General features: G+C 45.9%; 1 protein-coding gene across 3 annotated transcripts in view; it reads left to right on the forward strand.

The window, feature by feature from the left end:
- Positions 1-25,880, forward strand: part of fam234b (family with sequence similarity 234 member B) — a 61,824-nt gene extending 35,944 nt beyond the window's left edge. For 2 of the 3 annotated variants that reach the window (XM_078532120.1, XM_078532122.1), the window contains 6 exons: positions 735-881; positions 1,202-1,283; positions 6,249-6,419; positions 15,861-15,978; positions 20,067-20,287; positions 23,817-25,880. In XM_078532120.1, coding sequence (XP_078388246.1) covers positions 735-881; positions 1,202-1,283; positions 6,249-6,419; positions 15,861-15,978; positions 20,067-20,284 — 736 coding nt within the window. In that variant the 3' untranslated portion in view covers positions 20,285-20,287; positions 23,817-25,880. The remainder of the gene's footprint in view (positions 1-734; positions 882-1,201; positions 1,284-6,248; positions 6,420-15,860; positions 15,979-20,066; positions 20,288-23,816) is intronic. The other variant, XM_078532121.1, reaches the window with a different exon arrangement.
- Positions 25,881-26,418: the final 538 nt, after the last annotated feature.

Genomic DNA, 26,418 nt, shown 5'->3' on the forward strand with positions numbered 1-26,418 from the left:
GAAGTAGAAGATTGGCCATGATCTCATTGAATGGCGGAGAAAGCTTGATGGGCTGAATGGCCTGCTTCTGCCCCTACTATGTGTTTTTATGTTCCTTCACGTCGCTGGGTCAAAGTCCTGGAACTCCCTTCCTAACAGCAATGTGGGTTTACCTACTCCACATGGACTGCAACAGTTCAAGAAGGTAGCGCACCATCACTTTCTCAACAGTAATTAGGGATGGACAATAACTGCTGGCCTGGCCAGTGACGCCCACAACCCGTGAAGGAATTGAAAAAAAAAATTTCTGTGATTGTGTGTGTAAGAATGTGGATTGCATATATAATGAGAGAGTGTGTGGATTGTACACAGTGTGAGAGAGTGATGATTGTATATGATGTGTGAGCGTGGAAATAATATACAGTGTGTGGATTGTACACAGTGCGGGAGATTGTGGGATCGTACACAGTGCATGATAGGACAGGGATCGTACACGGTGTGAGAGAGTGGTGATTGTATGCAATGTGTGAGCATGGAAATCATACACGGTGTGTGTGAATGAGGACTGTACGTGATGTGTGAGAGTGTGTGAATTGTACACAATGTGTGAGAATGTGTGAATTGTACACAATGCGTGAGAGCGTAGGGCTCATACATGGTGCATGAGAGCGTGGGGATCATACACACTGTATAAGACTAGGGCTTTTTTTTTATCAGTTAATTTTGATGTGAACAGATCCGTTTTGTCCCAGCAGTAATGGCTCTGCGAGGGATCTGCAGACTCTGGAAAGGCGTGGAGAGAGTGGCAGTGACCTTCTGATCACTACGAAGGATAAGCTGCAGGTCCTGAATGGGCAGCACCTTCTGCAACTGTGGTCTGCAAATAGAAGCAGTATTGAAAGGTGAGTTTGGGGCGATGAGCTTAATCAGTGAGGGTGACCAGGGGAGATTGTTTTGTGCAGGAAGCTTCGTTGCCATTACGATATTGGCTGTGAATAATCACATGGTACAATAATCTATGTATAATTAACACACTATTTGATTGCTAGTGTTCTAGCCCAGAATTACTCTGGATGTCTCTCTAATGTCCGTAGTGCCCTCCCTCTTGGGGGAGGGGGCTGTGTGGTGGCACTGGGCTTAGGGATGGATGATCTGTCCTGAGTCAGGGAACACCCACTTTATTCCCTTTGTGTAACAGTAACAGGAGTGGTTTTCCTTCCAGTGCTCCTGTGACCGGCTTCTTCAACGAAGACAACATCCTGGATTTCCTGATCCAGATCAATAGTGGGAGCAACACGAGGAAGGTGTGAGCTATGGATTTGTTTTGTTGGGGTTCCATTTATCTCTGGCGTGCCACGTACCATTCCCTGCCAAGTGGCCTGGCACTCTCCCATGCTTCTGTTCTTCCAGAATCATTGTCCTTGCAGGTTTATTTGCTAGTGCCCTGGGGAGAGTTTAACCTAACTTAACAGGGGTGTGGGAACTAGGAGGTAATGTTAAGAGAGGAGAGCTGAGGTGCACGTGCTTTGGGAGAGATGGATAGTACTAGAACAGGGGTCGCCAACTTTTTATTTAATGAGAGCTACTTCTGATTAATGAAAAATATCCCAAGCTATTAAAACATATATTGAAAATATGTGGATTGATAAGGTTACGTATTAAGCCAGGGATCTCCAACCCTGCTCCTGGAGAGCCCCAGCCCAGCAGGTTTTACAGGTCACGATTAAATCGCCAATTTAAGACTTGGATCAATTTCATTGTGAACAAGTAAGCAGATGATTTGTTAAATCACACCGTCTGTAAATGTTGTCTTGATCTTGGTCAAATAATGAGCAACTTCAAAAGATAACTCTGTTGCTGCATTAGCTTTCTTGGTTGGTTTCGTGAAAAAAAGATTGCTGTCTCTGCACTGCAGCTTTTAGTTCACTTACTTTTCGTCACAGCAGGTTGCTTCCTGATGGAAAATCCCTCTCAAAATGCTTGTGTACTGTTGCAAAATGCCTCTCGACGTTGCTCTTTTTCCCCACTGGAACTCTGACACCGCAGATTAAACAGGCACATTTGTCTTTAATGCTTGAAAACAAAACATTGCTCTCCCACTCGTGATGGAAATAGTCTTTTGCCTTTTTTTGGATGACCTGCCTCTGCATCCATGATGTCAACAAGGGTGGATTATTTCTCCTGCCACACGCTAGCTAGCAGGGTTGGGCTAGTACAGATGGTCCTCGACTTATGTCGATCCTCACTTAACGGCGGTCGGACTACACTTAAGGCATGACACTGACTCAGGCGCTGGTGTTGTTTACATAAGTTGGCAAACTTGTTAGCTTGCAGCAGAAAAATAATTCTTTGACTTGAATCCTGTAATACTATTGGTTATTTTTCCAAATCTTAATGCAAGCTACTCATTGGCAGACGGTGCACAACCTGTCGCTTGTGATCAGTGTGTTGGCAACCCCTGCACTAGAATCTGAAATGGTAAAGTACTGGGCAGGGTCAGAGTGCGAGTGAAGGTCTAAATTAGGTTGATTTGCAAGTATGTGAAAGTGTAGTTAGCTGCGTCAGAATATAACGTCATGGCGATAATGGAGATCTGGCTCAAAAATGGGTAGGACTGGGTACTAATTATTCCTTGGATAGGTGGATCAGGAAAGATAGGGAAGGAATGAAAGGTGGAAGAATAGCAGTTTTGATTAAGGAGAATATTACAGTTTTGAAGGGAGAGGATGTCCTAGAGGGGTCAAGGACACAATGTATTTGGTTCGAGCTGAGAAACAATTCTGTACACTACTGGGTGTATTCTATAGGCCACTAGTGGAAGAAATATAGACAAACAAATTTGCAAGGAAATTATTGAGGTGCAAAAGTTATACAGTAGTTATAATGGGGGACTTTAATTATCCTAATATAGACTGGGATAGAAATAGTGCAAAGGGCAGAGGGAAGAGTTTATGAAGTGTGTTCAGGAGAATTTTCTACATCAGTATATATCTGGGTCAAAGGGGAAGGAAGCATTGGGAATGAGTTGGGTCAAGTGAATCATGAATCGATTGAGGAACATGTAGGGGGACTGTGATCATCATATCATAAGGTTTAGGTTAGCTATGGAAAAGCACACAGAACAATCAAGGTTAAAGTAATGAATTGGGTGAAGGCAGACTTCAATGAAGTGAGGACAGATCTGTCCCAGGTAAATTGGAATCAAAGATAGATAGGCAAAACTGTAACAGAACTATGTTACAAAAGCAGAATACTATGGATGTTGGAAATCTGAAATAAAAACAGAAAATGCTGGAAATACTCAGCAGGTCAGGCAGCATCTGTGGAGAGGGAAACAGTTAACAGTTTAGGCCGATGACCTTTCACTGGAACAAGAACAATGGATGGTCTTTAAAGAGGAGATAGTCCGGGTGCAGTGAAGGTATATTCCCATGAGCAGTAAAGGGAGGACAAACAAAGCCAGATTTCCCTGGATGACAAGAAGATAGAAAGTAAGATGAAGCAGAAAAAGGATGAATATGACAGGACCATGCCAGCATTTATCCTCCACAAATGCTTCTTCTCACCCCTCTTCACCTAACCCAGCAGTTCTCAAGTTGGGGTCCACAGACCTCAAACATCTTCCAGGGAGTTTACAATGCAGGGTTGGCCCACCAGTGGGTGAGATGAACACTGCCAAGGGTGCAGTGGTCAAGAGAAAGCGAGTGTGTGGCGGCAGGAGATATGTTTTCCATCCCCCCAACCCTGCACCCCGGTTGCTCCTGTTTCCCTCCCCCACCCTTGCTCCTCTAAGGCTCATGCTCCCCCCACCACTGCCCCCAGGTTCCCCTCTGCAGATCCCTGCCCGATAGACCATCACCGCAGTAAGAAGCAGGCACACCCATCTCCCTGTTATCTGTAAATAAATACCTGTTTTCCTAAAAGCATTATTCAAAACACTCTACACGCAGCACTCTCATATTATGGTATTGTTATACTACTAGAATTTATATCTGAAATCTGTCTGCTGGCCCCAGTTTACTGGTTCATTACCAATCTTTGGTGCCGACAGCTCAATACTGCTCACAGCAGAAGCCCAAGCTCTAGAAAGATGGGCAGAGCACTTTAACCTCATTCTCAATTGGCCTTCATCCATCAATGATGAAGTAATCCACAGGTTGCCATCAACTATTCTCTTGAAGACCCTCCAACACTGTTTGAAACAACGGAAGCTGTCAAACTCCTATCTAGAGGCAAAGCTGCAGGAGTTGATGCAATCCCAGCTGAGGCCAATAAGGCTGGAGGTAAATGCCTGGTCAAGAAGCTCACTGAACTCTTTCAGTCCATGTGGGAGCAAGGAACCATCCCGCAAGAATAAAAAGATGTCTCTGTTCACCTGTACAAGCGGAAAGGAACTCGCCAATCTTGCGACAATCATAGAGGAATCCCACTCCTCTCCATTGCCAGCAAAATCTTCTTCAGAATCCTTCTGAACCACTTAGTGCAACATCTGGCCAGGATCTGCTGCCAGCGCTGTGTAACAGCACTGTCAGTGTGGTTTCAGAAAAGGCCCAGGGATCACATACTTGCAGCTAGACAGCTCCAAGATAAATGCCAAATGGACTTCTACACCAAGTTTATTGACCTGATCAAGGCCTTCGATGCAGTCAGCCATGAGGGCCTTTGGAAGGTAATGGGAAACATGGCTGCCCTGAGAAATTCATCACAATGGTTTCACAGCTCCACAATGGCATGCTTGTGCATGACCCATTCCCTGTCGCTAATGGAGTTAAACAGAGCTGTGTGCTAGTGCCAACCCTCTTCATGTTTTTCTCTGCCATGCCTTCCAGTGTCTTCCATGATGGTGATCCTGGCATCGACCGGATATTGCATGGATGGAAAGCTGCTCAATCTGAGATGACTCTGGGCAAAAACCAAGGTCCTCAAGAACGTACTTTGTGATTCCCTGTTTGCCGATGACTGTGCACCGGCTGCTGATTCAGAACAATGTAGCATGGACTTGTTCTCCAATGCATGTGACAACTTCAGCTTTGCGATCAACACCAAGCCATGTAGAAGTCTGCTCTAGGAAAGCCCGACCTCAAGCCCAAGGTTTCAATCCATGACCAGCAGTGGTACGTTCACTTACCTTGGTAACACATTCCCTTGAGCTGTCTATATCAATGGTGAGACTTATGCAAGAATTGCTAAAGCGCATGTAGCCTTGGGCAGACTTTGAACATCGGTCTGGGAATAAAGAGGAGTAAGTCTGCCTACCAGACTGAAAATCTATAGAGCAATAGTCCTGCCCACTCTGCTCTACACGCGCGAGACTTGACTGTGTACCACCGTCATGCCAAGAAGCTCAACCACTTTCACTTGAGCTGCCTTTGGAAGCTTCTGAAGATCAGATGGCAGGACAAAATACCAGACACTAAGGTGCTCACCTAAGCTTGCAGGCCAAGCATCCGCACCACGTTGAGACAGTCAAGTTGGGCTAGTCATGATGCCAGAATGCCCGACATTCGCTTACCACAGTGAATCTTCTATGGAGAGCTTGAGCCTGGGGTGTACTCCCATGGTGGTCAAAGGAAGTGCTATAAGGACGCTCTGAGTTTTGATATCAACCCCAAGTCCTGGGAGAAGCTTGCCCTGGATCACTGCAATTGACGCAACCAAATAAGATTGTGATCTCCTTCGAAAGCAAGTGCATATCAGAAGCAGAGGAAATCCCAAGCCATCAGCTCGTCCAAAACTCAGTCGCCTGCGGTAACTTATCCTATTTTGCAGCAGAGCCTCCGGGCGCTGATCGGCCTTAACAGTCACCTAACTACCCACCGGAACCCTACCAATCACCCCAGATGATGAATATGGTTATAATCGCCTTGAAAAATAAACGTCATCAGCATGTAGATATTGCCCATGATTATTAATCCATTTTAAAGGGGTCCTTCAACCAAATCAGTTTGAGAATCACTGATCTAACCCCATCACTAGATCCTTCTGTTCTTTTCTCCCTCATGTGTTTATCAACCTTCACGTTAATATTTCTGTTCACTTTATTTTCACTTTTCTGATTAGTATGTACAACAGCTTGGAAACCCAACAGGATAGTGAGAGTGTTCGGATGGGTGGGACAAAGCTTACAGAAGTAGTTGTTATGCATTTATGTGTTTACCATGTCTTTAGTTAGCCACTGTTTCTGAAATAATGCCTGTGTTTGAACCTCATGCTGCTTGTTGGGCTGGAGAATCCCAACCTTCTTTATAAACATTTTATTCTGCTCCTAGAGTTTAATTATTGATGGGAGTTCAGGCGAGGAGCTATGGAAAGCAAAACTGGACTGCCGCATCCAGGGTTTGGAGGCAGCCTCGATACCACTATCTGATGGAAGATCTGCATTTCTTTTCTGGGCCAAAGAGTGTGGAGTGAATCCTTCCATGAGTGGAGAGGCCCCCTTGGTGAGTACAGTGAACCACTCGAGTGCAGAGTGAACCCCTAGTTTTTTTTTTAATTTATCCAATCTCAGGATGAGGGCATCGCTGGCAAGGGCAACATTTATTGCCCATTCCTAATTATTCTTCAGAAAGCAGTGGTGAGCCGCTGTCTTGAACCGCAGTAGCCCGTACAGTGCAGCTGCATCTACAGTGCTGTTAGAAAGGGAGTTCAGGGATTTTGACCCAGCAACGATAAGGAATACCGATACATTTACAAGTCGGGATGCTGTGTGACTTGGAGGACAACTTGTAGGAGGTTCCCATGCGTCTGCTGTTCTTGTCCTTCTAGGTGGTAGAGGTCCTGGTTTTGAGAGGTGTTAAGAAGCATTGGCTTAAGTGCATCTTGTAGTTGGTATACATTACAACCACAGTGTGCCAGTGGTGGAGGGAATGGCTCTGTCCTGAATAATGTTGAGCTTCTTGAGTGTTATTGGAGTTGCACTTATCCAGGGAAGTAGAGAATATTCCATTACGCTCTTGGCTTGTGCCTGTAGGTGATGGAAAGGCTTTGGGGAGTCAAGAGATGACTCATTCTCAACAGAACACCCAGCCTCTGACTTGCTTTGGTAGCCACAGAATGTATATGACTGGTCAGTTAAGTTTCTGGTCAGTGGTAACTCCTAGAATGTTGATGATGGGGGAAGCATGTCAATGAGAGACTCTCTCGATGCCACACACTTGTGTGGTGCACATGATGCCACTTATCAGCCCAAGCCTGAATACTGTCCAAGTCTTATCGCATGCAGGCACGGACTGACTCATTATCTGAGAGTCACAAATGGAACTGAAAACTGCAATCATTAGTGAGCATCCCCAACGTATGAGCTCGAGTGGGAGGGAAGGTCATTGATGAAGTAGCTGAAGATGGTTTGACCTAGGGCACTACCCTGAGGAACTCCTGCAGCAATGCCCTAGGGCTGAGGTGATTAGTCTCCAACAATCACAGCCATCTTCCTTTGTTCTAGGTATAACTCCAACCAGTGGAGCATTTTCCCCAGATTCTCATTGAGTTCAATTTTGCTAGAGCTCCTTGATGCCACACTCAGTCAAATACTGCCTTGATGTTAAGGGTGGTCACTCTCACCTCTGGAATTCAGCTTTTTTATCCATGTTTGGACCAAGGTTGTAACAAGACCATAATATCATAAGATATAGGGGCATGAGTAGGCCATTCGGCCCTTTGAGCCTGCTCCACCATTCAATAAGATCATGGCTGATCTGAACCCGACCTGAGCATTGATGAGCAGGTAATTGGTCAGTGAGTACCACTTGATAGCACGGTTGTAGGCACCTTCCATCACTTTGTTAATAATTTAGAGTAGGCTGATGGCGGGGATAATTGTCTGGATTGGTCCTGCTTTATGTAGACAGGATGTAACTGGGCAATTTTCCACTTTGTCGGGCTGCTGCCTGTATATTGGAACAGCTTAGCTGCAGTTGTGGCTCATTCTGGAAAACGTGTCTTCAGCACCACACTGGGATGTTATCAAGGCCCATAGCATTTGCTGTGTCGAATGTGCCTAGCCAGAGTGAATTATGGGGAAAGATGGTTGCATAGTGGTAATGTCACTGGACTAGTAATCCAGAGGCCCAGACTGATGCTCTGGGGACAAGGGTCAAATCCCATCACGGAAGCTGGTGGAACTTAAACTCAATTAAGAAAATCTGGAATTAAAAGCTAGTTTCAGTAATAGGACCATGAAACTATTGTCAGTTGTTGCAAAAACCATCTGGTTCACTAATGTCTTTTAGGGAAGGAAATCCACCACCCTTACCCAGTCTCGCCTGCATAGTAGCTTAATAGCCTTAATAGCCCTCTGTTCTGGAATGGCCTAGAAAGCCACTCAGTTCAATGGCAATTAGGGATGGGCAACAAATGCTGGACTTTCTAGTGACGCCCACACCCTGTGAAAGAATTTTAAAAATTGGCTAAAGGCTCGTTCTGGAACACTACACTTCACTTCAGCACTACAGTGGGAGATTATCAGGGCCCATTGCATTGGCTGTGTCGAGTGCGCTTAGCCAGAGTGAATTGTGGGGAAAGACAGTGGCATAGTGGTAATGTCACTGGTCTAGTAGCAGGACTCCTGAGCTTTGAACTGGTCGTTGGTTGTGGGGTTGCTTAGCTTTGCCTACAGCATGCTTCTTCTGCTGTTCAGCATGCATTTAGTCCTATTTTGTAACCTCATCAGGTTGGCACTTCATGTTTGAGCATGCTTGGTACTGCTCCTGGCATGCCCTCCTGCACTCTTCCTTGAACCAGGGCTGGTCCCCTGTCTTGACAGTAAAGGTAGAGTGAGGGATAAGGTTACAGATTATAGTTGAATACAATTCTGCTGCTACTGATGGCCCACAGCACCTCATGGATGTCCAATTTTGAGTTGCTAGATCTGTTTTAAATCTATCCCATTTACCACCCAACCCAACATGATGGAGGGTATCCTCAATGTGAACATACAATCATACAAATTAAAAGCAGAAGTAGGCCATTCGATCCCACGAGCCTCCTCCACCTTTCATTAAGATCACGGCTGATCTGATTGTAACCTCAACTCCACATTCCCGCCTATCCCTGATAACCTTTCACCCCCTTGCATATCAAGAATCTATCTACATCTACCTTAAAAATGTTCAATGACTCTGCTTCCTCCCCCTTTTTGAGGAAGAGAGTTCTAAGGCTCACAACCCTATGAGAGAAAAAAATTCTCCTCATCTGTCTTAAATGGGTGACCCCTTATTTTTAAACAGTGACCCCTAGTTCTAGATTTTCCCACAAGGGGAAACATCCTTTCCACATCAAGCCTGTCAAGATCATCAGGATCGTATATGTTTCAATCAAGTCACCTCTCACTCCACTAATTTCCAGCAGATACAAGCCTAGCCTGTCCTCATGAGACAACCTGCCCATTCCATGTATTGGTCTAGTAAACCTCCTCTGAACTGTTTCCAATGCGTTTACATCCTTCCTTAAATAAGAAGACCAATACTGTACACAGTACTCCAATGTGATCTCACCAATGCCCTGTATAACTGAACCTCCCTACTTTTGTATTCAATTCCCCTCGCAATAAATGAGGACATTCTATTAGCTTTCCTAATTACTTGCTGTACCTGCATAATAACCCTTTGCGATTCATGCACTAGGACACCCAGATCCCTCTGCATCTCAGAGATCTGCAATTTCTCACCGTTTAGATAATAGGCTGCTTTTTTATTCTTCCTGCCAAAATGGACAATTTCACATTTTCCCATATCATACTCCATTTGTCAGATCTTTGCCCACTCACTTAACCTATCTTTAAACCCTTTGTAGCCTGCTTATGTGCTTCTTACAACTTACTTTCCTACCTATCTTTGTGTCATCAGCAAATTTAGCAACCATACCTTCAGCCCCTGCATCCAAGTCATTTATATAAATTATAAAAAGGTTGAGGCCCCAGCACTGATCCCTATGGCACACCACTCGTTACATCTTGACCCATTTATGCCTACTGACTGTTTCCTATTAGCTAGTCAATCTTCTATCCATCCCAATATGTTACCCCCTACACCATGAGCTTTTATTTTCCACAATAACCTTTGATGTGGAACCTTATCAATACCTTCTGGAAATCTAAGTACAGTACATCCACCGGTTCCCCATTATCTGCAGCACATGCCACTTCCTCAAAGATCTCTAATAAATTTGTTAAACATGATTTCCCTTTCACAAAACCATGTTGACTCTGCCTGATTGCCTTGAATTTTTCTAAGTGCCCTGCTATAACATGTTTAATAATAGCTTCTAACATTTTCCCTATGCCAGATGTTAAGCTAACTAGCCTGTAGTTTGCTGCTTTCTATCCCTCTCCCTTTTTGAATAAAGGAGCTACATTAGCTGTTTTCCAATTTAATGGGACCTTCCTCGAATCTAGAAAATTTTGGAAAATTAAAACCAGCGCACCAACTATCTCACTAGTCTTTTTTTTTTGTAAAAATATACTTTATTCATAAAAATCTTCAATCACATTCAAAACCATTTCAAAAACAACATTACAAGGGTACAATCCAGGTTAAACTTTTACAAAATGTATCACCAGGTGCATCAGTACAAACAATATTACAGTCATTTACAGCCTTTCATTTTGATCTGTACAGCCCGAGGGGCTCTAAACAGTTCCCAGTCTCTCGGTGCGCTGTGGTAGAAAGGTCTTAGACAGCGACCCTTCCCCATTGCGCCTTTGCGGCAGCTGCCCCAAGCTTTAGTGCGTCCCTCAGCACGTAGTCCTGGACTTTGGATTGTGCCAGTCCGCAACAATCGGTCGGGGACAACTCTTTGTGCTGGAAGACCAACAAGTTTCGGGCAGACCAAAGCGCGTCTTTCACCGAGTTGATGATCCTCCAGCTGCAGTTGATGTTTGTCTCGGTGTGTGTCCCTGGGAACAGCCCGTAGAGCACAGAGTCCTGTGTCACAGAACTGCTCGGGATGAACCTCGACAGCAACCACTGCATCTCTCTCCAGACTTTCTTTGCAAAGGCACAATCCACAAGGAGGTGAACAACGGTCTCTTCCCCACCACAGCCACCTCGAGGGCATCGTGCAGAGAGGGTGAGACTCCTGGCGTGTAGGAAGGATCTGACGGGGAGGGCCTTTCTCACCACCAGCCAAGCTACGTCTTGGTGCTTGTTGGAAAGTTCTGGCGATGAGGCATTCTGCCAAATGACTTTGACAGTCTGCTCGGGGAACCATCCCACAGGGTCCACCCTCTCCTTATCCCTCAGGGCCTCTAGGACGTTACGTGCTGACCACTGCCTGATGGACTTGTGGTCAAAGGTGTTTTTCTGCATAAATTTTTCCACCAGGGACAGGTGGTACGGCACGGTCCAACTACTTGGAGCGTTCCGCGGCAGCGTGGCCAGACCCATCCTTCGCAACACCGGGGACAGGTAGAACCTCAGCACGTAGTGACACTTGGTGTTTGCGTACTGAGGGTCTACGCACCGCTTGATGCAGCCACACACAAAGGTGGCCATCAGTATGAGGGCGATGTTGGGCACGTTTTTTCCCCCTTTATCTAGAGGCTTGTACATCGCGTCCCTGCAGACACGATCCATTTTCGACCTCCAGATAAAGCGGAAGATGGCTCGAGTGATCGCCATCGCGCAGGAGTGGGGAATGGGCCAGACCTGCGCCACGTACAGCAACAGCGAGAGTACCTCACACCTGATGACCAGGTTCTTACCCGCAATGGAGAGGGAGCGTCGCTCCCACATGCCCAGTTTCCTTTTCACCATAGCCACTCGCTCCTTCCAGTTTCTAACGCATGCCCCGGTCCCTCCGAACCATATCCCCAGCACCTTCAGGCCGTCAGCCCTGACAGTGAAGGGGACAAAGGATCGGTCAGCCCAGTTCCCAAAGAACATGGCCTCGCTCTTCCCACGATTTACCTTGGCTCCCGAGGCCAGTTCGAACTGGTCGCAGACGTGCATCAGTCTGCGCACCGACAGCGGATCCGAGCAGAAGACGGCGACGTCGTCCATGTACAGGGAGGCTTTTACCTGAGTGCCTCCACTGCCTGGGATCGTCACTCCTCTTATGCCCGGATCCTTCCTGATGGACTCGGCAAAGGGTTCTATGCAGCACACAAAAAGGACAGGCGAGAGAGGGCAGCCCTGCCTGACTCCAGATTTAATTGGAAAGCTATCTGTTTCCCACCCATTGATTGAGACTGCGCTACTGATGTTAGTGTAGAGCAGTTGGATCCAATTTCGAATTCCCTCCCCAAACCCCATTTTGGAGAGCACATCCCCCATGTAGGTGTGCGATATTCTGTCAAAGGCCTTCTCCTGATCCAAGCTGATGAGGCAGGTATCCACACCCCTGTCCTGTACATAGGCAATCGTATCCCTGAGCAGCGCCAGGCTGTCAGAGATCTTCCTGCCTGGCACAGAGCAGGTCTGGTCAGGGTGAATCACCAATTCCAGAGCGGATTTGACCCGGTTGGCGATGACCTTGGACAGAATCTTATAGTCCACATTCAACAGTGAAATGGGTCGCCAATTTCTAATTTCCTCCCTTTCCCCCTTGTGCTTGTAGATGAGGGTGATGATGCCTTTCCTCATGGATTCTGACATGCTGCCGGCCAGGAGCATACTCTCGTACACTTCTAGCAGGTCTGGGCCGATCAAGTCCCACAGAGCCGAATACAACTCCGCCGGCAGGCCGTCGCTTCCGGGGGTTTTACTCTTCTCGAAGGACTCGAGGGCCTTAGTCAGTTCGTCAGGAGTTAGCGGTTTGTCTAGGCTCTCCCGCGTACTGTGGTCTAAGACCTCCGTGATAGAGGACAGGAAGGACTGGGAGGCCGTGCTGTCCGTGGGCTTCACGTCATACAGACCGGCATAAAAGGATTTGCTGATCCTCAGAATGTCGGACCGTGATGACTTTACTGAGCCGTCTTCTTCCTTCAGGCTGCTGATCACAGAGCGCTCTCTGTGTACCTTTTGGAAGAAGAAACGTGAGCACGTCTCATCCTGCTCCACGGAGCGGACTCTGGAACGGAAGATGATCTTGGAGGCCTCCGAGGCAAAGTGCGAGGCTTGCTGGCCCTTCACCTCTTGGAGCTCCTCCTTGACATCGACCCCCATCGACCGCAGCCGGAGCAGATTCTGCATCTTTTCCTGGAGTCGGGACATTTCCCTCTGTTCCTTTCTAGCTTTCTGGGTGCCTTTGCGGATGAAAAACCTCTTGATGCTTCCCTTGATCACTTCCCACCAGTGTGTCAGGGACTCAAAGAGGGGTTTCACGGTTCTCCAACCTTTGTACTCCCTCTTGAGCTCCTCAATGTTCTCTGGGGTCAGCAGTTGCACATTTAGCTTCCATGCCCCCCTGCCCACCCTCAGGTATCTCACTAGTCACTTATAAGAAGCCAAGATAAAGTCCATCAGGACCCAGGGATTTGTCAGCCCACAGCTCCAACAATTTGCTCAGCACCACTTTTCTGGTGATTGTAGTTTTCTTGAGTTCCTCCCTCTCTTCTATTTCCTGATTTACAGCTATTTCTGGGATGTTACTTGTATCCTCCATAATGAAGCCCAATGCAAAATACCTGTTTAATTCACCTACCATCTCCTTATTTTCCAGTATTAATTCCCCAAACTCAATTTCTATAGGATCAAAGCTCACTTTGTTAACTCTTTTCTTTTTAAAATATCTATAGAAACTCCTGATCTGCCACCCGTCTTTGTGCAATTAATGCTTTTTTTTTAAGTTTGATACTATCTATTACTTTTTTAGTTAACCACGGATGGCGGGTTCTCGCCTTGAAATTTTTCTTCTTTGTTGGAACGTATCTCTTATGTGTATTCTGAAATATCCCCTTAAATGTCTGTCACTGCATCTCTATTGACCTATCCCTTAATCTGATTTGCCAATTCACTTTATCTAGCTTTACTTTCATGCCTTCATAATCGTCCTTATTTATGTTTAAAATACTAGTCTTAGACCCACTCTTCTCTCCCTCAAACTGAATGTAAAATTCAATAATGATTGCAGCTACCTGAAGGGGTGCCTTCATTCTGAGGTCATTAATTAATCCTAACTCGTTACACAGTACCAGGTCTAGTATAGCCTGCCCCAGAACGTGCTGTTCCAAGAAACTATTCTGAAAACATTCTATGAATTCCTCATCCAGGCTACCTTTGCCCACCTGATTTTTCTAGTCTATACGTAGATTAAAATCCCCCATGATTATCGCCATTTTTTTTCTGACAAGGTCCCATTATTCTTTCTTTATACCCCGGCCTACCCTGTGGTTACTGTTAGGGGGACTGTACACCACTCCCACAAGTGACTTCTTGCCTTTGTAATTTCTCATCTCTATCCAAACTGCTTCTACATCCTGGTTTCCAGAATTTAGGATATCCTTCTATAATACCATCATTAATTGACAGAACCACCCTTCCACCTTTTCCTAGCTTCCTGTCCTTCTTAAATGTCATGTCCCCTTCAATATTCAGGTCCCAATCTGCCATGGTGCACCCATGCCTCTGTAATGACTATATAATCATGCTTATTTATTTTTACTTGCGCTATCAGTTCATCTGTTTTGTTTCGAATGCTACAGGCATTCAAATGCAGAGCGTTTAGTTTTGTCCTTATATTATTTTTGTAACCTCTAGCCTTATGTGCTGATTTACTCTTAGATTTGTACTCTCTGTCCCTTCCTGTCACGGTTTGTTTATCCTTTCCCATATTAATACCTTTCTTTCTTGCCTTGTCTCTACTCTTTGATTTACCATATCTTCTCAAGTTTGATCCCTTGCCCCACTATTTAGTTTAAAACCTTCTCTACCTCCCTAGTTATGCGGCTCACTAGAACACTGGTCCCAGGACAGTTTAGGTGTAGACTGTCCCAATGGTATAGCCCCCACTTTCTGATGCCATGCCCCACAAACCGGAACCCACTTCTCCCATGCCAGCCTTTGAGCCACACATTCACCCCTCTAATTTTATTTACCCTATGCCAATTTACCTGTGGCTCAGGTAATAATCCAGGGATTACCTTTGAAGTTCTGCTTTTAATTTAGTACCTAGCTGCTCATGTTTTCTATGCAAAACCTCTTTCTGAGTCTTACCTATGTCGTTGGTACCTACATGGACCATGACCAGTGGATCCTCCCCCTCCCACTGCAAATTCCTCTCCAGCCCTGAGCCCTGGTACCAGGCAGGCAACACAGCCATCTGGACTCACACTCTCAACTGCAAAGAACAGTATCTATCCCCCTGACTATGCTGTCTTCTATTACTACCACATTCCTCTTTGCTCCCCCCACTTGAATGGCATCCTTCACCATAGTGCTGTGGTCAACCCACTCATCCACCTTGGAGTCCTTCTCCACATCCACACAGGTAGCAAGCAACTTGTACCTGTTGGACAAAGTGGAGATGAAGCTCTTCCATCACTACATGCTGGTTCCCCTTACCTGCCTGACTCCCTGACTCGCAGTCACATCCTCCTGTCCCTGCAGCAACTCACCAAGGCTTCTTTGACAGCACCTTCTAAACCCACAACTACTACCACCTAGAAGGACAAGGACAACAAATGCTTGGGACATCACCTGCAAGGTTCCCCCCCCCCGCCTGCCCCCAAGCTACACACCATCCTGACTTGGAATCATATCGCTGTTCCTTCACCGTCGCTGGGCCAAAATCCTGGAATTCCCTTCCTAACAGCACTGTGGGTGCACCTACACCACATAGACTGCAGCAGTTCAAGAAGGCAGCTCATCACCACCTTCTCAAGGGCAATTGAGGAAGGGCAGTAAACGCTGGCCTAGCCAGCAACGCCTACATCCCATGAACAAATAATAACAAAAAAAAATGCAAAGGTTGTAGTGTTGATTGTTCACTGTTCTGTTTAATCACAGGCTCAGAGGACAGACTCCAACTCACAGAGCCAGTACCACCTCTACCTCCTGCATCCGTTGTACCCCAGTGTCCTGCTGGAGCTGGCCAACAGCACAGAGGTCGTGGCAGCATCAGCCAGTGAGTACAATCAAAACGTCCAGGCTTCAAGGGGTAACTGTGAGAGATGGAGCTGTTGGGATGGGACAGGAAGTTCAGATTGGGACACAGCATCATTACTCCACCCTGCAAACCCCATCACTCCGAATACCCTCACTCATATCAGATGCACCCGATTAGAGTCACCAATTCCAATGTCAGCACCTACTGCATCAGGGGCCAGTGTAATTCGGCGCAGCCTAGCTACATGGTGACCATTGTCCCAGCAGCACAGCGTCAATAAAACCTTATTTTTAAAAGAAACAAATAATTACTTTTAAAAACCTTTAATTCAGATTGTTTTAATCACCTTGCCATTCTCACATGGGGAGGCGGTGGCATCGTGGTAATGTCGCTGCATTTGTAATCCAGAGGCCCAGGCTAATGACCTGGGGGCATGGGTTCAAATCCCACCATGGCAGCTGGTGGAATTTAAATTCAATTAATAATCTAGAATTAAAAAGTAATGGTAGCAACGATGATTGTCGTAAAAAACTTATCTGGTTCACTCATGCCCTTTAGGGAGGAAATCTTACCCGGTCTGGCCTACATGTGATTCAAGACAGCATTGTGGTTGATTCTGAACTGCCCTCTGAAATGGTGAGGCAAGCCAATCAGTTCAAGGGCAATTAGGAATGGGGAGTAAATGCTGGCCTTGACAGCGATGCCCACAACCCATAAACTAATTCTTAAAAAATCTGACTCAGTGGAGAAATGATCAGTGTGGCAGTAAACCATACTAAAGCCCCATTTTGTGATGAGTTAGATGCCCTCTGCCCAGGTCAAGGTGGGTTGTCATGTTTCTCATAGCCTGTCAACTTGCAGTTCCCACCGCCCTAATAGAGGAACATTGAGTGGAGATCGGGGAGGAGAGTGGAGAGTTATCCCAGTGTGAGTCATCAATTTAAGGAGAGTGTCAGGGGCGAGAATCAAGCGGGAGATACAGGAGGATTATAAATAATCCAGGCAGTTTCAATTCCTGGAGATTTCAAAATACAAATTGAGACCACTAACCTTGCTGCTTCAGCGCATCCATGTGCAGACTGCTCAATGTCCTGGTTTACGTACTGTCTGGAGAGAAGAATATCACACGTAAAATGGCCACAACTCCTATTTATACAAAGTATTTAAGGTAGGAAAAGGCCCCGAGCCACTTCACAGGATGGTCATCAAACAAATTTTAACACCAAGCCAGATAAGGAAATAAAAATAAGTGAGCAAAAGTATGGTCAGAGAGGAGGAGAGGGAGGCAGAGAAATTTATTAAGGGAATTCCAAGATCAAGGTCTCAGCAGCTGAATGCATGACCACCGATGGCAGAATGATTAAAATCAGGGATGTACAAGGGACCTGAACTGAAGGAACATAGTGACCTCAGAGGCTGAAGATGACAGGATATGGAGAGGAAAGGTCATGGTGGGGTTTCAACACAAGAATGAGGATTTTAAAATCACAGCGTTGCCTGACTAGGAGCCAATGTAGGTCAGCAAGAATATGTAGGTGATTGTTGGTTAAATAGGACTTGGTATGAGTTAGGATAAGGGCAGCAGTGTTTTGGATGAAATAAAAACAGAAAATGCTGGAAAAACTCAGCACGCCTGACAGCATCTGTGGAGAGGGAAACAGAGTTAACATTTCAAGTCCGTATCTTCAGAAGCATCATATGGACTCAAAACGTTAACTCTGTTTCTCTCTCAACAGATGCTGTCAGACCTGCTGAGCTTTTCCAGCATTTTCTGCTTTTATTTCAGATTACCAGCATCCACGGTATTTTGCTTTCATCTCAGTGTTTTGGATGAGCTCAAGTTTATGGAGATAGAAGGTGGGAGGCCAGCCAGGAGAACATTGGAATATTCGAGTCTGGAGGTAACAAAGTATGTGAATTTTCTCCATGCGATCGCAAACGGTGTTGAAGGAAAACATGCAGGGCCCCAGATATCGGTTGTTGCAGTCCACAGCTCTCCGCTGGGCCAGGTACATCACACCGACGTTCCTGCAGGGACCCCCGACACAGCAGACATTGTGTTCCACACAGAATTTGATCATTTCACTCTCTTCTCATCTTTACGACCTTCATCTGTACAATAAGTAACCATTCATCCAGCTCATTTTGAAAGGAGCTAATCGCCTCGGCCTTTCTCTGGGAGAAAAGGAAGTTCCCTGACCTCATCACGGTGGAAATTAATACTCGTGTCTTCGGGTCTTCAGAACAATCATTTAAAAAGGTTAAATATTGTAAGAAACTCTTTCATCATATTTAATGAGTTGTGTGTTTCGAGGCCTGGTCACAGATTTGTGCAGTATGATCCCAAGTTAAACTGCTAGCTTTGTATTACGCTCTGCCCTGGGACAGCAGAGGTCTGTGCACTGTAACCTGACAGCAGGCTTGAGTATTAATGTTAGGAGAGAGCCCATTCAGTGGGTACTAATCCCCTAAGGGATCTAAGTGAGTTTCATTGTGATGTCCACAACTCTTAAGGCCATTAATTCATACCAAAATGCGAGTGATCCTAGTATTTGCCAAAGAAGCCCCCCTACATAGACTTGCCACCTGCCCACTGTAGTAACCTGTCCTGCTTCCCTATCCCCAGCGCTCACTGACCTACATTGGCTCCCAGTCTGGCAATGTCTCAGATTTAAATTCATCATCATTCTTTTCAAATCTCTCCATGGCCTTAACCCTCCATATCTCCATAATGTCCATAGTCCCACAACCCTCCAAGATCTCTGTGTTCCTCTGGCCTGGCCTCTTGTGCAACTTCAATTTGCATCGCTGCACTTTTGGTAGCCATGTCTTTGGCTGTCTAGACCCTAAACTCAGAAATCCCCTCCCTAAGCCTCTCCTACTCTCCACCTCTCCTCCTTTAACCCACCCCACCTCTTTAAAGCCCACCTACTTTGGTCACCTGTCCTTGTATCCCACTGTTGGCTTGGTGTTAATTTCTTCTATTTGTTAATGTTCCTATGAGGCACTTTGGGAGGCTTTACTGCATTAAAGGTGCTATATAAATGCAATTTGTGGTTATTAAATGGAGTGGGTGAGGAATGCTGATGAGTAATTTCACCCTCTCCCCTCTTATCCTGAAGGTGCTCAGGAGGTAGGAGGTCTGCCAGACTGGTACGAGGGATGAGGGACTTCAGTTATGTGGAGATACTGGAGAAGTTGGATTGTTCTCCTTTTGGCAGGGGAGGTTTAATATAGATGTTAAGGGTTTTGATAGAGTAAGTAAGGAGAAACTGTTTCTACTGGGAGGAGAGTCAGGAACCAGGGGACATGGATTGGAAAATAATTGGCAAAAGAACCGAAAGTGAGACAAGAATTGTTTTTACACAGCAAGTTGTTATGATCTGGAAGTACAGTGAAAGCAGATTCAACGGTAACTTTCAAAAGAGAATTGGATAAACACATGATAAAGAAAGAAATGCAGGGCTATAGATAAAGAGCAGGGTCTAATTTGTTAGCTGATTCAGAGATCTGCCACAGGCATGATGGAACGAATGGTCTCCGTCGTTGCTGTATAATTCTATGAAAAGGTCTTGGCTCCTGGCAAAGATGGACTGGAGAATACAATCTGGTTATGTCAGTAGCTCCTTGGCAATGGAAGGCTTCGCAACTGAGTCTGATCCTGTTGTCGGTCGACCATCTCACTCACATCCCCCCCCCCACCCCTGCTGGGGGCCATTGGGTTGTGATCGAGAGCTGATTTCCCCTGTACCCCCATTTAGGGGGGGCACTGAGGCCAATTGTAACATTCCGACCACCATGCAGTCCAGCTCAATCCGGAGTGTTGGTACTCAGTCCTAGGGGAATGGGGCTCAGTCCCACGTTGTGGGGTGGGGGGGTGGTGGGGGGTGATGGGGCTTGGTCTTTGGGAGATGGGGCCCGGTCCCATGCATTATCCATTGAACACTCAGGGTATCAAGAGTTTGGAGCAGCTTATCCCTGCAGGGCTGGTGCATGCTTCCTGGAGGGATACCAATCAAAACAGCCCATTCAGAAGTTTGCTGACTCTCCCCGTTGTTTTTATGACGTAACCATAGAACATTTTGGAATTTCTTTTCATTCTATAGCTGGAATACTGGAGCAACAGAAGGACGCATTTTACGTTACCATGATGACAGGCTCCACACACAGGTCTCACGAAAGCCGTACCAAGCCTCTGTTAGTGAAAGGCCTGGGCCTGAATTGGGCGATTTCCCACAGCAGGGTGGTGACCTTGGAGGAGGAAGCCATCAGCACCATCAGGAAGTTCTTCTCCAAGATCCGGTTCTCTGCTGTCCAACACTGATTGGTAAATAGACAAGAAAATAGAGCACCTTCTGCACCTCCTAAATTGCTTCACAGCCAATGAGTGCTTCATCTGAGCCAGAAGGCCAAGAAGCCCCACTCTGGAAACTTGAGCACAAAATCTGGACTGACACCACAGTGTGGTACTGAGGGAGTGCTGCATTGTCAGAGGTGTGCTGTTTGTCTGATAAGATGTTAAACTGAAAAGCATCTGCTCTCAGTTAAAACAGCTTATCTGGCAATTATCATATTGCTATTTGTGGGAGCTTGCTGTACCCAAATTGGCTGCCCCATTTGCTACACTACAACAATGACTGTACTACAAGAAGTACTTCAGTGGCTGTGAAGCGACTTGGTGCGAACTGATGTTGTGAAAGGCATTATATAAATACAAATCTTATCGCCCTAAGTCTGGAACTTCCTGGAACTACAGCTGCAGATTTAGACATTGAAGTAAGAGCTTCCTGGGTTCAGACAGCCATAACAACCACACAGGAGCCTCATACTATCCCAACTGAGAGTTTTGTTTTAACCTGAAATCAGTGATCCTTGAAAGAATAAAGAGTTGGTGCCTCAGCTAGATGGTCCTTGTCTGCTTAAACTGGGGCTCCTATACTTTATGACTTACAGTACAGATGGAGGCCACTCAGCCCCTCATCCCTGTGCTGGTTGTTTGAAAGATCAGTCACACTTAGTCCTTCTGCTTTTTGTCCATGACCTTGTAAGTTCTTTACCCTTGAGTACATGTCCAATTCTCTTTTCAAATTATTTATTCAATCAGCTTCCACCGCCATTTTAGGCTTTCAAGATCCCAATTCTTTAAGTGAAAAAAAAATCTCCTCATCTCTCCTTTCAACCTTTCAGCAAATGATTTCAAATCAACTGCTTACAGCTAACCTAAGCCCGTCCAGGCCGGCATCCCGCCCAGGTTATCCAAGGCAATATCTCCTCATTCCAGGGCACTAACCCATCCTAGTCACTGTTCCAGTCCACTTAACTGAAGAACTGTTGGTGATGGTCAATCTCCCCTGCATGGACTTTGAAAAGCGCCAGTTGTACCAGTCCCCCTGTGCCTTTTATTGATGCTGCAAAACCTGCTGTCTGTGCAAATGGCAGGGAGGTGGTTTGATGAGTTGTGAGCGATGAATCTCTGGGATTTGGAGCAAGCAGGTCCTACTGACTGTTCCCTCTGTTTGTGGGATATAAGGAGATGTTGAATGGATCACAGTTATACCAGTGCATTGCTGTAGTGCCTGCTTGTGTCACAGGATTCTCTTCTTGTTATTATCCAACTTGTGAGCAGCACAACTGGTCTATGCAGTGGGTATGGGCTCAAAGTCCTCCCCCAGTCTATGGCTGTCAGAGCAAGCTGCCTTTGTCACGCTGCTTTTTCATTTCTTCCCGACACTTTCTGGGGTAAAGGTTTGAAGTCACTGCCATCCTTGGCACCTCACCCACAGAAATAGACAATAGGTGTCAAGAGGATATGTAAATAGTCATTTGGTGGTACAGAACTTGAGCATTGCTGAGAAAAGAGACATGTCGAAGCTTTTCATCTTGCACTCATCAGGACACCACAAGAATACAAATATAAGGGGGAAACAACAATTTGTACTATATGTGAAGAGAGTGCTGATTGGTTGGTAAGTGGACTCTGATTGGTAGAGGCATTGCCATGTAGAACGTACCAGTGATGGTGACTGACGGTTAACTGCAAATTTAATTTAAACGAGGCAGCTTGACACGGATTGGACAAGGCATTGCCCTGAGGAATAAGTCAGCGAATGGCTGTCACTTATTTTGTTTAGCTGAAACAGGCACAATGTGTGTACATGTTCTTTCTGCCTGCAAAGGACAGTGCCCTGTGTATTAATATATGTAGCTTCCATTGTACGCAAATGCACCAAACTGCAAGCCCAACTGACAATCTTAAATTGGTTGTCAGTGTAATTCTTAGCACACTGAGGATTATTTAGCAAACGTTGTCCAATTGGGGAATCGCATCTAACGTTGGACATTTATTTTGAGTTTTGCAAGCACAGGCTGATTGGGTATGGCTTGTCCCATGCCCATTGCGAACAGAGGCTGGGTCATGCTGTTTGATACGACCTACCAGTCTTTGGGACGTGCAGCCTACATACTTAGCATCACATTGGCATGAAATTCATATACCACATTACTCATTTGTGTGATAGGCAGAATGGCTATTGTGGCTTGACAGCAGCATCCTGTTATTGGAGAATACCACTTATGTTGCTACTGCATAATAGCGGCGTGAAACAGCTAGCTTCAGCTGTTGTCAAATTTTTGAGATACCTTGCCCTTCCAGGGTAATCTGAGGTAGACAGCACTTTTCAAGGCCGAAAGTGACGGCCTTAGGCCCGTTCGTGAGTTTGTGTGATATACAGTGCAAGGATCCTGCAGGATGCCTTTGATGTGCCCTATTTCAGCATCAAGCTTGCATGGTGAGCAAATGGATTGGGCTATTTACAATGTTGCCAATAAGACCAGTCTTATAGCGTATGGAACTGTAAGAATCCCAATACAAATATTGACCAGTGAAGGTAGGCTTGCAGTAGACCGTAGTAAGGAACCCCATGCGGATTTCTCAACTAGTATATCAAGGAAGGGGAGTCCATTTGACTGCTCCATTTCAAAGATAAATTTAAGTACAGGCTGGAGCCCATTAAGACATGTAAGGAAACTATTACATGCAGCTATGGATTTAAATATAGCAAATGTATCACCCACATATCAGAAATATGCAAGGGGTAGGAGGTTAGGTGTCAATGCTTGGCAGTTAGCTGTCAGTCACCATCACTGGTGCATTCTCCATGACAATGCCTCTACAATCAGAGTCCACTTACCAACCAATCAGCACTCTCTTCTCATGCAGTATAAATTGTTGTTTGGTATTGGTATTCTTGTGGTGTCCTGATGAGTGTAAGGTGAAAAGCTTCGACTTGTCTCTTTTTCTCAGCAACACCCAGGATATGCAAACCGGAAGAGCAAGAGCCAGGTCCTCTCCGGCCCTCTTCAGACACCCACACATAGGCACTGGGGGTTGCTGATTTGATCTTTGACTGATTTGTTCCCCTACAATTTCCCCTTCTCCCAGGAACACAGAAGAGCGTTTCACTCCCCAGTTGCTCTCTGAGCTTTGGGATCAAACTTTGCTGGTCTATGTGGTTCAGTATCAACTGGGCTACATAGAATGTTTTCTTGATGGAGCAATTCCACCTCTGGCCGCAGTATTCCAAGCTCTGTGTTTCTGCCTATCCTTTGATCTTCAGTAATAGGACCTGCATCTTGAATATAGCCAGTGACTGAGCATCCAGAGCTCTCCGGACTGGAGAATTCTAAATAATAGCAACTTCCTGAGGTGAGGAGAGATATGGGAGAAACCCTCGAGTTTAAGACCATTAGACAGATGATTCCTTTTGTAACTCCTTTCCTTTTATTAACGTTATCATTTTCCCAGCGGTAAAGCAGCTCTATCATTGTCAGCTGATCATTTTGTTATCTCTCTGCAGGGACTGACCTGAAATAATGCTCGGAACTGAGGCTCATCCACCGCTGTCTGCAGGAATGTTGTACCCCAATCACAGTATCCCCTCCCAGCAACCCGGCTCCCTGTCTGTCCCGTCTCCCAGCCCCTCCCTGCCCCCTCACCCCCGGCCTCCCTGCAAACCGCATCCCCCCCAACCACTGCTCACCCAGCCTCCTTGCTCCACCCTGCTCTCCTGGCCTCCCTTCCCCCTCACCCCCAGCCCCCCGCCCCCACCCCCAACCTCCCCGACCCTGCCGACCTCCCTCTCCCTGACCCACCACCCACCCCTGGCCTCCCTACACCCCACTCTCTTACCAGCCTTCCTGCACCCCACCCCCCCACACCTTCCTGGCCTACCCACACCACCACCACCTGCCCCCTTCCCAGCCTCCTCGGCCCCCCCCTCCTGGCCTCCGTCCCCACCGCCCCTCCCAGCCTCCCTGCCCCTTCCCCCCCACTCTCGGCTTCCCTGCTGCCCCCTCCCAGCCAGTGCACCCTGTGTCATCCCATCCCCATTCAGCCACTGAGTGCAGCATCCTGTTCTCTCCCAGTCACTGCCTACCAGCCAGCTATCCGCATGGGAGCACCTCGTTTGAGCTGTTCGTAACTTGAAAATGATCGCCAAGGCAGCAGTCATGGCCACAGCTTTCCTGCTAATTACTGGTTAAGTCAGAACAGCATTTTGAAAGGAATAGAACTTCTGTTGCTGCAACCATCTGCCAGGTCACCTCCAACCCGCTGTTGCATGGAGCCGGCCATCTCTACATGAGGATCCCAATTTGTCTGTTGTCCACAAGAAGCCACTTTTAGAAGGATGTATATGGGGGTGTCATCCCCACCGAGTTTTATTTAAGGCACACAACTTTACAAGTGGTCTTGCCTTGGAACTGCACTTTAGAATAGAGCAATCTTGTGTCTTATTGTAGCTACAATCTAAATAGAGCCATCTTTAGGAGGGCACCCTATTATAGTTTATTATAGTCTTCACTGAACCAATCAAAAAACTTGAATGTGAACTTACATTGATGAAAATACAAGAAATAATTGTTGTTACATAGATTATATGTATATAAGATCATAAAAATTAGGAGCAGTGATCCTAGATAGATAAATTATTAGTAAATATACCCTAAACCAGTATATATAAGCAGTTTAAACAAATTTAATATATAATGTTTGTGTTTATGGTATTTATTTTGGCAACAATCTGCTGCCTGCTCTGGGACACGAGCAACGATTGGAGGTTACCTAGTTGTGTGCCTGTCTCAGGGTTCAGAGGGCACCAGGACATATTAGTCCCAAGATGATGATGCTACTTTGCCTCTGTAATATGTGTTGATAGCTACTGTCACTCCAAATTAATTCATCTTTAATCCTTTACCGTAGGAATTTTGGATTATGGATCAGTTTACGGGGGGGACCTTGCTTTCAGTGTCAACATTTACATCTGTCACACAAAAACAGGTCAAAAATTTGAGTCAGTTTCCCCCCCACCAAGTCAAAATCAACTCTGTATATAACACGGGACTGATCTCTGTTCCAATGACAGTTAAGAGATTGGGAAATCTTTACCGTTATGCCAGAGTGTTCACAGGACATGGGGGCTTGCTCTGTTCAGACCCCAAACCTGTTCTCTACGTTACTAATCTGTACCAATCTTCCTCATTTCTCGGGCTGTATATATATTTCTCTTGTACATTCCAATATTTTCTGAAAACTTTGTAACCACGCTGGGATTATCCCCCTGTCGCTCCAGTTGTGTGGTTACTCTTATAATCTTACAATCATTATTACTTCAGTTCGTGCACAAGCAGACATTTGCTTTAACAATTTGAAACGGGGGAGAGGGAGCTGTCCAGATAATCACTGGTGTGTGGGGAACGCTCTCTGTTTGTGAGCTTTGTAAATATCTGCGGTTTTACCCAACTATCTGTGTAAGAATGGTATGTAAACTCAGAATTACACCTGTCACCTCCATTCTCGCTGTGTGAGGTTTGACAAAAAAGTAATCAATTATATAAGTAAAGTGCCAGTAGGCGCACTGGTATGTTGTGTGCTGCTTTTTTATTTCTTAGTGTTAATAACATCAGTTTGTTTTTGTTAACAGGGTTAAGTCTATAACACCCTGGTGGTTTAAGGTATGTAGACTGATTTGATTACTAGTGGCTCTTCTAAGGTGCTGCGTGTGGGGGAGTTGCAAACAAATGTAGTCTTCAGCTGGCGCGTGTTAGAAGCCGAAGATATGCACCATCATAATTCAATCCCCAGTTTTAAAACCTTACATTCTAAATATTAACACAGTAATTTAGGATGAGGAAATTAGCACAAAAGCATAACTGAAATATGGCAACAGGAAGAGTGGGCATTTACAACGTAGGTGTAAACACAAGAACGTAAGAAATAGGAACAGGAGTAGACCATTCGGCCCCTCGAGCCTGCTCTGCCATTCAATTAGATCATGGCTGATCTTCTTGTGCTTCGATTTCCACATTCCCATCTATCCCCGATATCCTTTGATTCCCTTGCCCAGCAAGAATCTATCTACCTCTACCTTAAAAATATTCAATGACCCCCACCTCCACCAC

This window comes from Cetorhinus maximus, chromosome 29, assembly GCF_964194155.1.
Source record: "Cetorhinus maximus chromosome 29, sCetMax3.hap1.1, whole genome shotgun sequence".
Taxonomy (NCBI): Eukaryota; Metazoa; Chordata; class Chondrichthyes; order Lamniformes; family Cetorhinidae; genus Cetorhinus; species Cetorhinus maximus.